The sequence below is a fragment of the Typopeltis vanoorti genome, chromosome 20, assembly GCF_054136105.1.
Source record: "Typopeltis vanoorti isolate ZY-2024b chromosome 20, IOZ_Tvanoo_1.0, whole genome shotgun sequence".
Classification (NCBI taxonomy): Eukaryota; Metazoa; Arthropoda; class Arachnida; order Uropygi; family Thelyphonidae; genus Typopeltis; species Typopeltis vanoorti.
In genome coordinates this window covers 95,724,620-95,738,983 of record NC_143568.1, presented here as the reverse complement: position 1 = coordinate 95,738,983, position 14,364 = coordinate 95,724,620, and the positions used below count along the sequence as shown (strand labels likewise).

At 34.3% G+C, this 14,364-nt stretch overlaps 1 protein-coding gene across 4 annotated transcripts in view; it reads left to right on the top strand.

Moving 5' to 3' along the window:
* Window positions 1-14,364, top strand: part of LOC150095684 (major vault protein-like) — a 248,434-nt gene that overhangs the window by 215,297 nt on the left and 18,773 nt on the right. For all 4 annotated transcript variants that reach the window (XM_090409713.1, XM_090409711.1, XM_090409712.1 and 1 more), the window contains exons 13-15: window positions 1,316-1,559; window positions 1,664-1,852; window positions 8,287-8,412. In XM_090409713.1, coding sequence (XP_090265839.1) covers window positions 1,316-1,559; window positions 1,664-1,852; window positions 8,287-8,412 — 559 coding nt within the window. The remainder of the gene's footprint in view (window positions 1-1,315; window positions 1,560-1,663; window positions 1,853-8,286; window positions 8,413-14,364) is intronic.

Genomic DNA, 14,364 nt, shown 5'->3' with positions numbered 1-14,364 from the left:
CTCCAGTAATTTTTTTCATTTAATCTTGAAGCTAACAATTCCGATGATTCCTTTGATAGGCCCAAATCTCTTACTAAGTCATTCAATTCCGCTTGAGTAAAACGTTGCAGTCCAGAACTAGAAATTAAATTTTCATTGTCTAAATCAACATCCGGGTCTTGCACCTCAAGAACATCTGGCATATCCCGATCATGCTCGTTCTCAGGTAAAGGAAGTCCTTTATAAATTGGCACGGCTATTTCATTGGAATGAGCAACTGGCCAAATTGCTGAGTCGAGATTTGGATACACAATTTTTTCTTATTCTTCTTATTATAACCAGAAGTCTGAACTAAACAAAAATAGCAATCATCTATGTGATTTTTCGGTTTACGCCAAATCATTGGAATTCCAAAAGCTAATTTTTGGCATTTTCCCTTGCTCCACTGTCATAAATTTTCTACACGACTTACACACTTTATTTGGAGCCCATGACTTGTCCTGATCTGCAATTTTTACGTCAAAGTATGCAAAGTACACTTTCTTAACGAAATCAGTGATATTTGTCCTTTGACTGGGAACAGTAAAGATGCCACAAATGTAGTAGAAGGAATCTACACTATTGACACAATTTCGAGTAGTAGACATGATGTATTTTTTTCACTGCCGACTAACATGCAATTAACAAGACAAAAAAAACCAGAGACTTTATTGAAACGTTATAAGCGCTCATCATGCTTTCACGATCGATTAACGATTGACTGATTTCGATCGTTCTTTGTCCGCTATGATGCATATAGCATTCATTTGTTTTAGGCAGTTGTCATACTTTTCATCACCTAAATGTATTAGGTCGGTTATCGGCCTCTCTCGCATTCAAAGCACCAGTATGTGCCATTGCAGGTGCTTACGCATTTATTCGTTTACTATCAAGCGAGAGCGGTGAGTGCTCAGATTCTGATCTGTGCACCGCTTTGAATAATAGGCTATATCTTCGGGAATTTTTCGAATTTCTTGATAAAAAGTTAGGAACTGATTTTTAAAAGTACATACTTTCAGAAAATAATATTAAAAAATCGATTTTTTTGAACTTCTAAATAGTACTGCCTCCTTAAAACTATCAAAAACTTACAAATTAGCAAAAAGAAAATGCCATAGAGGAAAAACCTGACGCGATAGAGAAAAATGCGTTTGATATTTGAAATCAGCACACCCAAATTAGTAAAAAAACAAGTGTCAGATCATAATCAGCAGAAAAAAAAAATTTTTTTGTTGGCCAGTGTAATTTCTTTATTTGTATTTTATCTTTTTTGACTGTGATATTACTTTTATCACAGGCATGAAGCAGAAAGGAGAGAGCAAGAGGCAAAAGGTCGTTTAGAGCGACAGCGAATTTCGGATGAAGTAGAATCAGAAAAATCACGAAAGTATTTGTTGGAATTGCAGGCAGGCAGTATTGCTGTAGAAAGCTGTGGTCAAGCTAAGGCTGAGGCTTTGAGTCGAATTGAAGCACAAAGAATTGAAACAGAAGCTGCTGTAGAACAAGCAAAACTGAAAGCCCAGGCAATGACAATTGAAGCTGTGAGTAGAAGTGATAATTTCTGAGTTCCAAAGATATTTGTCATTTAAATATAGTAATTTATAAATGTAATTATTTAAAATGGTCTCTTTTTATTGCTGCATAGGAGACTGAACTGCACAGATTAAAAGAAGCAAGATCAGCTGAAATTGAATATGTACGGGAACAGAATGAATTAGAAATTAACAAAACAAAAGAAATTGCTGATATTGAGGTTGGCAAGTTTACAAATATAGTTAATGCATTGGGAGCAGATACTATTAAGACTATAGCTCTAGCTGGTCCTGAATTACAAGTAAGTGTAATTTGGTAATTAAAAAAAATTATATATACTTTTTATCTGCTTTTTATGTTATAACATTACTATAATAATGTTGTAATGGATAATAAGTTAAAAGTAGATCACTTTTATTAAATCTGATATTCTAGTGTGACAGTATTAGAACACTAACTGCTAAAAACAAGTTAAAGAATAAATCAAATTAAGACCTTCATGTAAATTATGCTGAAAAATGTGAAGTTTTCTTTCACACATAAAGAAAGAACATGCATTTTGGATAATTATCTTCCAAGCTTGAAAAATTGACTTCATCATTTTTGCTGTTAAGTTGGTTTGATGTGAAAAGGCTTCACGGAATTCTTTAAGTAATCTTGCAGATTTTTTGGACTGTGGTGAAGACCTATCATCTCCTGCTGTTTTATAAGGTCATTAGTATTTAAACTGAGGTCAGCTAATCCTGGCATCTCATGTTCTAGAGAATGGATATAATCTGGTCATCTCTTACTTCAGTAGACTAACCATTTTCTTCATAGTAATTAAGATTGTATGAGCAGAAATTGCAAACACATAGAAGAGATATAATTTATCTTTTCTGTTAGGAAAAATGGAGGACATGTTTCTTAAATGCATAGAAAGAATGAGGAATGTTTAGATGAATATCATTTCTTATAGATATGATTATTCTTTTGTATTCTCTGCTTTTTATATATTCTTATGTTGAATTTCTCCTGATTGCTCTGTTTAGCTAACATTGCATGATGTGCATAATAAATAATTAAATTTAATGTGGAGTCAAGATTCATCATGGGAGGTCGGGGGGGGGGCTTTCCATGAACTCATTCTCCAAGCGAAAAATCTAGTCCTTACACTCTTGCTAACAACATGTATACTCATTTCCGGGGATGATCTCTTGTTCTGTCCCCTCTAACCAAGTGTTGAAAACTTTCCTCTGTTCCTATAAAATACTTTTTAGTAACTAATAAGTTTAATAGCTAATAATTGTTCATCCTAGGAAACATTCCACAGATCACTCACCATCTTAGGTACTCTCTTATAGGTCTTCTCCACCACTTCCTCATCTCCCAAGAAACCCAAGTGACTAGATCTGTTGCAGAGGGAACCAGATATGCTCATAACAGAGCCTTATATAACCAAGTAATTCTATGAGCTATTTTGGTCACTTTTGCAACATGCTCTCCAAAGTTTAACTCCCCATTCACCATCCCTCCCAAGTCCCTAGCCTCATCAATTTTCTGGAATCCAGTTCACAGCTTGTAACCTTTTCTTCTCAAATTACTTAACCTTAAACTTTTCTGTATTAAATTGATATTCATTATTCTTTGCCCATACTATCAGTCTATTCAAATCACGCTGAAGTATCTCTCTGTATTACCTTGATTAATTATTACTCTTCTGAATTTTTCATTATCACACGCGAATGTTTTCCTTCAAATCACTTCCTTTATCATTAATGTGCATTAAATAGCAGTAGTCCAAGCACAGTGCCCTGAGGCATATTGCTGGTCACTTGCCTTCTTCTGGATTCCACTCCACACACTACTCTTTGCTGTCTTTCTCCTTCCATCACCCCATATCACCAGCTTCATATCCATTTCTGTTTGTGTAGTTGAGTTCCATGTGGTACCCTGTCAGATGTCTTTGCTAAGTTCAGTGATATTATTATTGTTGGCCATTTCCTTTATTCAATTCAGTTCTCACTCTTATATAAAAAAAGTGAGTAAATTGTTCAATACCTTTATCACTACTCCTGAGATACTGATCAGTCTATAATATGTTACCTCTGTCTTGGAGATTCCATTATGCAATAGAACTATGTTATCCTCCTCTCACTTCCTGAGCTGAGACTTCAGCATCCTGGTGAGAGGCATTGTGATTTCCCTTGCACATACCCATAACATAATCCCCTAGCCATATTTTTCCATTATGATTCTGCAATATCTTATGCATCTCATCTAGATCTATTTTCACATCAATTCCTCTCATATCTGTCACTGAGTGATACCTTTGCAAAGTGATCACTTAATAACAACTTCTTTCTTTCTTCACTTCCCCGCCATTAACACTCATTAAGGTTATCATTTCAGAGTCATTCTTCCATTTACTTTTTTTTATATATGTTATTCCCACTCAAGAACAGTTGTAAGCCTATAGTGCATTGGTACTGTGAGTGGGTTGTTTTTTACATTAATTACATGACATTATTATTATTTTTTTTTTTTGTGTTTTTATTTAGTTTTTACATAGTCTGAAAACCCTACTCTAGAGACCAAATAGGGAACTTTTTCTAACCACTTCAGGATACCAATAAGCGGGGTAGTGGTCTTGCGATAGGAAATGAAATTCATCTTCCATCTAAAGACTATCACAAACATCCATGCCCACAACAGGATTTGAACCCACTACATGTTGATTACATGTTCGCTACAAAATGTAAATATCAGAATGGGGAACTGGACAATGAGACTTATTTGTACCTATGATCCCACAGAAGGTTCTACTAAGGTAGAAGTGGAGGAATTTTTTGAGGCTTTAGAGAAAGCAACTGAGACAATGAAAAAAGAAAAGATGGTCCTGTCCTTGTTGGGGATCTAAATAGCAGAGTAGGAAATGATTGTCAGACATACAACAATATTTTGGGAAAATTGGGAGAAAAGAGCAAAGCTAATAATAATGGCAAATACCTGTTGGATTTCTGCTCAGGACATGGACTGGTTATTACTAACACCATGTTCCATCATAAAAATGTGCACAAATTCACATGGAGAGAAGAGGCAAGGAATAAGAAAAGTCTCATTGACTCGTTATTGTTGATAGATATGATTGAGACATTCAAATTACTGAAGGGTTTCTATAAAATTAATTCAGAAGATATTTTTGAGAACAGGGCTGGTTGTGGGAGGACTAGGGGACATCCATGGAAACTGGGCAAAAGTGTGATTAGTAAAGGTGTTAGAGCTGGGTTCTTTACTTTTAGAGTAGTGAATGAGTGGAATGCGTTCCCTGAGTCTGTGGTGGATGCTGTGACAGTGAATGAGTTTAAGGCGAGGTATGATAGATACTGTTTGAATGTCGAATAGTTGTGATGAATATGATTTGGGGCCTCCCTCGATGAGTCTAATGACTGCCTGGAGTTGCCCGTAATAATAGTAATTAATTAAAGGTAACTTTAATGAATAATTTCTATATTTCAGCAACGTCACGCTGCCATCTTCAGGAACATAAAGATATGGTATGTGCACACAGGCACTCACAAAGCAAATGAGGAAGAAAGCAAGAAACTAATATTGTTCCTAAAGTCCTAATGGTGCCCTCTGGCGGGCTAATTTGGTAGTCTTGACAGTTGGGCTGAAGTTCTCATAATGTAAGTCTCCCAAATTTGGGGTAGTTTCATGCATCCAAATTTGTTGAGGTTAGGAACGTTTTTTAGAGCTGCTGAAGATTCTTTGAATAATCTTTCATATTTAAACTTGCTGCGATGTATTATTTTTGTTTTCTTCCAACGAATTTTATGGTGGGTATCTAAGGCATGGTCTGCCAGCCCAGAGCGGCTGTACTGGTGAAACCGGATGTAGTCTTTGTGTTCTGAAATCCTGATACTCGTTGTTCTGCCTGTTTGGCCAAAGTAGGACAATTTGCAGCTGCAAGGGACCTGGTATACACCAGGTAGGTCTAGGGGAAGTGGTTGGTCTTTGGTAGAGTGGATAAGGGATGCCAACTTTTTATATGGTCTGTAACAAGAAGTAAGGTCATATTTTTTGAGAATATTGGTTATTCATTAAAGTTACCTTTAATTAATATACTTTATATGCATTGTTATTTTCGTAAACTAATTACCAGTTAATACTCTCACAATAATTCAACTTCCTCTTCAGAAGTACAATGTTTGCTCAAGCACACTACTGCCTGACTTGGTAAACAATATGGCATTGAGATGAAGGTCACTTGCAAACAAGCCTTTTTAGTTCTTCAATGGCATGAAAACATCATTGGAAAGTTCAGTTTATTATTATTATTATGTGACACCTCCAGAGAGTCCAAGGACTCATCGAGGGAGAGTTTGCCAGCAGCATCAAACGAGTGATCTCCTTCCAACTACTAACCGCACTCAAACTTGCTTAACTTTTTTCATGAGCCATTAGTAGCAGAGGCTCTACCAATCGACCAACCTTTGGTGGCCCTCAAATTTATGTTACAGAAATAAAAATAAAAAACTAATTAGAGGTGAATCCCTTTTAAAAATAAAATATAACAAACAGTTTTCAACAGGCCTTAAGTATACATAGCTTTTTTATATAAACATTTCTAATTATTACAAGAAATAATGCTTTTTTTTTGTATACATTTAAGAAATGTTTAACTACAAGATAAATAATAAAACCAAAAGTTATCCTTTCCTTTTTATTTATTCATTTAATCAAAATTGGCTGCAACTAAAAAGTAAAGTAAGATAATATGATATTGCTAAATAGCAGATATCTTACATAGGCTCACTCTTAGAAGAATGATGAGGGGGTACAATAATAGTAAAACTATTGCGAAGGACAATGCTTACAAGCTGTTTTTCTTCTATCAGTATAAGACCTAAGAAAATATTTCCTTCCAGATGTTCATCACAACAATTAGATGAAATTGATCCCAATGATAACATACTACTAGATTTGGAAATGTTATCCTCTAAATCCTGATTTACAATCTGCTTGCCATCAGGACTACTGTCTAATTGTATATTTCTCCTCAAAACTTCAGCAGAAGAAATTTCTGTAAAAATCACCTGTTCCTTATTAATGCTTCCCAACTCATCAATTAGATTTTGAACCCTTTATCAAAGTGTCTAAATCATAATCTTTATTGTAATCAGTCACTCTCAAAGCTTTGTAAATTGCGACTATTCAATTTATCATGATGCTCATTACTATACTTTTGACTGCAATTAACATTAGCACCCTTTTTATGTTTTTTAACAAGAATAAACTTAGAGCTTCTAGATTTAGTTAAAAGACCTCCCTCCCCAAATCCTGCAGAGGAAACAGGATTAACATGCACATTAGAAGTGGCGGCCTTCTCAGGGTTCTTAATTGGGTTTTCCATTGAGTCTTCAGTGGTGGCAGCTCGAGACAATCTGCTACATTTTTAGTTCCAGATTTTAGTCCAGCTATTCCTGTCTTGGGCCTTTCTTCTCCATTTTCTTCCAACTTTCTTAATCAAGTGGCTCCTGAAGCTGTGACTTGGATTACAAATTTAGATTTGAATTTATAATGATTTATATGTTTTTTCTTATTATAACATTAACACTTTTAACTTTTATTTTAACTTATATTAATTTTTCAATTCCTTGGATTAGATCTATGTTCACCTTCAAAGTTTTTAACTTAAAATATTTAAAATTCTTCAATCCTGTTACTATATAATGACATCATGATTCTCTTTTTTAACATCATGTTTTTGCCACGAGCTATGTATGTAGTAACATAGTTACATATCATGAGAGATTTTACAAAACTATATTTTAAAATGAGAATACTGTTTTAGATAATGTTTAAAATTATATAGATCTTCTCTTGATGACCAAACAATGAATACATTATTATTAACTTGTCCAGTTTTTTGTTGTATTTGATATGACTTTTTCTTTGAAATCTTCTATAAAGAATTGGCAGTGTAGTGAGAAACACTATGCATAGCTATGCCTTCTTTCTAGTAGTAAAATTTCCTCTCACACTTGGAAGAAGCTCTTGTTAAGGTGCTATTTGAACAATATAACTGTGTCCTGGTGAGAACAGTAATTTTACACATGGAAACATCTGCATTAAAAAGACTGACAATGGTCTAGACTTGCTAGTAAGTTACTGCACTTTACAATGATATTTTTTGTTTTCTGTATGAAATCCAGTGAGTTTTTGATGTATGAATGGATCTTGATACTATGAATTAGCAGATGGGATATAATGATTGTGGACATTCTCTTATTACAACATAGACAACATGCTGTAACTAAAGAATGCATATTACTCTCCAACAGTCAGCCTCAAGCCTAATGGACTTGTCATACTAGTCTTCATGTGTATTTTGTAATTCAGTGCTCATGAGATTCTTCTTCTGTCTCAGAGGATCCATAGCTCAGTCATTGCAACCTTTCATGGATGGTGGAGTAACATAAAAACAAGATAATGAGAGGAATGTTAAATAACTACTTTGCAAAGCAGTGGGTGAACTACAGATCATCTTCAAAATGAACAATGGTGTAAAAAGTAGATTAGTGTAGTGTACAACAATATACCTGTTGTAATGTTGTATATAAAATTGAAGTACCTCCAATGGAAGTCAGTGAGTCTGGCAACACTATGGAGGCCTGGAAATAATAATAATAATGTATCTTAATAAATAATGTAATATGAAAAATAATGTGCACATATTTTTCCAATTATCAGGTGAAATTATTAAAAGGATTAGGCATACATTCTACCCTCATCACAGATGGCAGTACTCCCATTAATTTGTTCACTACAGCGCAAGGTCTTCTAGGAAACGTTTCACGCACTGCTGTTCTTCATAAGGTACATTTATAATTTTGCATTCATTTATAATTATGTTGTTTCTTAATCAGAAGGAAAAGAATTAATGATTTATTTATATTACTTATAATAAGCCATATACTGTGTATGTTAATTTATAGTAAGTTAGATTATTCTGTATTTTGGATGCTGTTTGGGGCTGTTTACCTTGAATGAAAAATTATATAGAAATGTGTTAGAAAATTCCAAATGACATTTTACATTGTACATGGTATATTAGATAATACACCAGGCTTTTTAATGAATCTCAAGGTGTATATAAGTTACATTTAATAATTTGATTATTATAAGTGTACATTGTTGAATTAAAAAAAAATTAAATCACCATATCTGAACAGATAGAGATAATATCATGTCATATAGAACTCCTAGGTCATTTAGCCTCAGCTTCTTATAGCCAGTTTCCATCAGTAACTACCACAGAGCTTATAATCTCATTAGGCAAAAATACACTTGGCAACAGTGAACTAATCGTCATTATTGTTTGCCCAGACCGCCAATCTATTAAAATTATTCTGTAAGGATTTCATAACAGAATATAATTCCTTATCATCCTTCACAACTTTGCATTATCAGCAGAGTTGGATCTTACTCTCCAGATAATCCCCTAATATCATTAATATGTATGCAAAATGGCAATTACTGTTTTTTTTAGCAGTGGCTGGAAAATTTGCCATAAACATTTTCGGCGTAGGAAAATTCGGTGCAAACATATTTGCATTAATTTTTGTAAATAATCAATGAACGATGAAGGATATCATATAATTATTAAAAAGGCAAATCTTTATTAAGGTGAATGTCAATGATACATAACATAATCAAATCATTTAAAAATTGTGAAAATTAAAAGGGATGCATAAATAATTAACTTTTTGCTGTAGATCGTCAATTCAACAAAGCCATCAGTAACATTGCTCATTGGAAGAAATGCTACCTGTAAAGCATTTAATTTTCATGTTGAATTTAGCATCTGAAATCATTTAAAAATTGTGCAAATTAAAAGGGATGCTGCATAAATAATTAACTTTTTGCTGTGGATCGTCAATTCAACAAATCCATCAGTAACATCGCTCATTGGAAGAAATGCTAATGCTGTGAAGCATTTAATTTTCATGTTGAATTCAGCATCTGTTTGATAGTGTAACTTCAAACCAATGGCAACAATTTTGCGCCATATGAAATAAACAACCGATTATAGTTGTTGATGTAAATATGTTAGAAAAAGTGTTGATAATTGTCAACCATTAATGTTTCGGGATCTAATGATGAATGTAAGCCCTTTAAGGCTATGACTAATCTGCTGTAAATTAATTTGGATTTGCCAAGAAGCAAAGAAAAAAAGCTGCCATGCAATCCTTAGTGGTCTCATGCCAGTCTCAAGCCTGGATAAAGGAGGAGGATCAGTCAGATGAGTGTTGATGCGCTGACCGTAAAAGAAAAAACACAATTGTTATCCAATGCCTATATGATCAACAGCTATAACATGCCTGCTCGGACATCACCCAGATCAACAAGGTCCGCGATATCAATCGAGCGATCAGGGGTTGGATCAAAAAGTGGGATACCGAAAGGAAAAAACAGAAACTAAAATTAACAGAATTATTATCAGTACCAACATGGAGTGCATGGACACTTTGGATGTCAGGAAAACTAGAATTACTTTCCGAGGAAATAAAGAGATATTGGTGTGATATACTAGGACTGGCAGGGTTGAGATGGACATCAGCAGGAAAGATAAATAGATGTGAAGTCATATGGTCATGGCATGACACCAAGCATGAAGCAGAAATTGGTTTCCTTCTTAACAAAAAAACTAGAAAGGCACACTTAGGCTACAAACCAGTCAATGGACGAATCATAGCAGCAAGATTTCAGGCAAAACCATTTAATATGTCAATAGTCCAGATATACACCCACATCTGACAGAGACAATAAAAACAATACCAAAGCAAGATGAACTAATTATTGAAGGAGATTAGAATGCCAAAGTTGGAATATATAATGATGGTTGGGAAAGAGTCATGGGAAAATATGGTTTCGGAGAAAGAAATGAACGAGGTGTGGAGGTGTAATTTGCTGTGGAGATGATGATCTTTAACACAAGATTCAAACAAAAGGAATGTAGAAAATGGATGTGGTGATCAAATGGTGGGAAAACCAAGAACATGATTGATATGATTAAAAGAAGATGGATAACATCAGTACAGCAGTGTTGAACTTTTCAATCAGCGGATATAGATTCGGATCATAGTTTAGTGATTCCAAACATCAAATTGAAATTAAAAAGAAAATATAAACCCCATCATAAGAAACAAAGAGAGCAAGAATAGGTGAAGCAGAAAGGGGAGAGGAGAAACTTAAAACTGTGTACAAAGAAAAAAATTTGAATCTAAGAGTGATGAAGGCGATAGAAGATGCAGTTGAAGAAACAGTAGCAGAAGAAGAGAAGATGAAGAAGAAATGGATTAGACAAGAAACACTGAAATTAGTACAGGAGAAAAGAATGTTGAAGATAAGAAGGGATACATCAGAACAAATACAGGAGCAATATAGAAGAAAGCGTATTGAGGTGAAAAAAGCAGTCAGCCGGATAAGATGAAATGGTTAGAAACCCATGGCAATAATATAGAACAGTATGGAGAGCATAAAACTAGGGAGGTGTACATAATGGTTAGAACAATTAACAGAAGGTGGTAACCAAAACAGACCACAGTTAAAGATGAAAAAGACAAAGTATTGATGAATAAAGATAAAATTGTACAGCGATGGACAAGATACTGTAGTGAGTTATATGGGAAAAAAACTAGGTTTAGATAGCGTTGGAAAACTGACTGAAGAATTGAAGCAGATATCACCACCAGGTAATGAGTATGATATGAATTGCTCGATTGGTATCGCAGACCTTGTTAATCTGGGCCACGTCCAACCCATCTTGTTGTGGCTGTTGATCATATAGGCATCAGATAACAAGCGTGATTTTTCTTTACGGTCAGAGCATCGACACTCATCTGATCGATCCTCCTCCTTTATCCAGGCTTGGGACTGGATGAGACCCCTAAGGATTCTATGGCGGCTTTTTTTCTTTGCTTCCTGGCAAATTAGAATTAACTTACAGCAGATTATTCATAGCCTTAAAGGGCTTACGTTCATCATTAGATCCCAAAACATTAATGGTTGACTTCGAGAAAGCAACTATCAACACTTTTTCTAACATATTTATATCAACAACTATAATAGGTTTGGAAGTTGGAACCTCTGCAACGTCCCAAGCTGTAAATAGTTACAGGGAAGATGACACTGAAACTGTGATTAAAACGAGTGCTGCAAGTGCACTCTATGATGATGTCAACTTAAATCCGAAAGGAAGGTTGGCACATGATATTCCTCATTTGAAAATTGGAACTTGGAAAGTGAGAACATTATATAAACTAGGGAATTTTGACAACCTTATACAGGAAATAAAAAGACTTGAAGTTGATGTGATGGGAATTAGTGAAACAAGATGGCCTAACATGGGAAAACTAGAGAAAGATGGATTTACATTTGTATATTCTGGTGGAGAGAAGCATGAATATGGAGTGGGTTTCATGATTAAGAAAGACATCTTTAAATGTGTAATGAGACTGTGGCCCATAAACGAAAGAATAATACTTATTAAATTATCCAGGTTTATGCCCCTATGATGAATCACAATGATGAAGAAATAGAAGATTTTTATAATAACTTACAAAAATCTATAGAATATGTAAAATCAAATGAGATACTCATAGTGATGGGTGACTTGAATGCAAAGGTTGGAGAAGGAGAAGAAAATCCAGTTGTTGGAAAATTTGGACTAGGCGACAGAAATGAAAGAGGTGAGAGATTGATACAATTCTGCATTCAAAACAACTTGCATATATGAATACTTTCTTTCAACATCCAAAGCGCAGACTGTATACTTGGACAAACCCAGATAACTCTATAAGAAACCAAATAGATTTCATGATGATAAATAATTGATACAAAAATAATATAACCAACATAAAAACATACCCAGGTGCTGATATAGGTTCAGACCATAACCCTGTTGTGTCCACTTTAAAAATTAAACTAAAAAACATTTCTAAAAACAATCATACTGAAAGACTCGACTTCACAGCTCTGAATATACCTGACAACATAATGGTGTTTAACTCATAAATTAGGAAGAAATTAGATCATGTAGGGTATAAAACAGAAGACAGTATACTTTGTAACACAGAGGAAATTGAAAACAGGTGGTCAAATTTTAGAAGTGCAATATATGTGACAGCTAACGAAGTTATCCCAAAAATTAAATACAATAAGAAAAAATCCTGGATGACTGAATCAATACTAGAACTTATGAATGAAAGACGAAAAGAGAAAAGTACACAACAGTATAGAATACTCAGTAAAATTATAAAAAATGAATGCAGGAAAGCTAAAGACAAGTGGCTAAATGAAAAATATAAAGAAATAGAGGAATTGGACAAGAAATACAATAGTAAAGAAATGCATAAGTCAATCCAAGCCCTGACAAATAAAAAGAAAAAATGCTGCTAGAGACACAAGATATCATAAAAAGATGGAAAGAATATGGAAAATAACTGTTTGACTCTGATCGCACAGATGCATCAGATATACAAAATATAGATGGTGAACCAATTACATATGAAGAAATAGAATACGCTCTAAGCCAGATGAAAACAGGTAAAACACCAGGCCCTGATCAGATCCCTATTGAATTGTTAAAGAAAGTGAATGAAAACACACTTAATGACCTAAAGGTTATTTTTAATAACATCTATGATTCAGGATACATCCCTGATGATCTAAGGAAATCCATCTTTGTCACTGTTCCCAAAATTCCAAGAACTTTTGAATGTACAGAATATAGACTAATAAGTTTAACAAGCCATGTTACAAAATTACTACTGAGAATAATCCTAGAAAGAATAAAAGGCACTTTGTCAGTAGAAATAGAAGACACTCAATCAGGTTTTCAAAAAGACAAAGGTACAAGAGAAGGAATCTTCAATTTTGAAAACATTATGTGAAAGTAATTCAGAATCGCATTTATAGAAAAAGTGAAGAAACTCTAAGTGAAACACAATTCGGCTTTCGGAATGGTTTTAGTACTAGAGAGGTCCTTTTCTGTACCCAAATATTGATACAAAAATGCATAGAAAAACAGAAATCTGTCTTTATGTGTTTCATAGATTTTGAAAAAGCATTCGACAAAGTCAGACACACCAACTTAATAGAAATCCTTCAACAAATAAGGCTAGACGAACAAGACATAAGACTAATAACAAATCTGTATTGGAATCAGTCAGCTACCGTTCAATTAGACAACATTACCACCAGTGATATTAACATCAAAAGAGGAGTGAGACAAGGATGTGTGCTCTCACCACTCCTGTTCAACATATATGCAGAGGTAATCTTTAAAAAAGCATTGGAAGAATGTCCAGAGGGAATCACAATAAATGGAAAGATTGTTAACAACCTACGATATGCAGATGACACCGTGCTAATTGTAGATAACATTATGGATCTCCAAAAACTCGTTGACAGAGTATACATAGAAAGCCAAAGAATGGGAATAAATATAAACATCAACAAGACAAAATACATGATCATCAGCAAACATCTAACCTCATCAATGAAACTGACACTCAATGGGAAAAATATTGATCAAGTGTCAAGATATAAATATCTTGGTTGCTGGCTTAATGAACGGTGGGATCCAGAAATAGATATAAAGACAAGGATTGAAGTTGCATGGCAGTCCTTCATGAAAATGAGAACACTATTCCGCAATAAAGACCTAAACATGGAAGTCAGATGCCAAATGCTGAAATGCTACGTGTGGTCTATTCTGCTCTATGGAGTTGAAACATGGACATTGAAGGCGACAACCATCAAGAA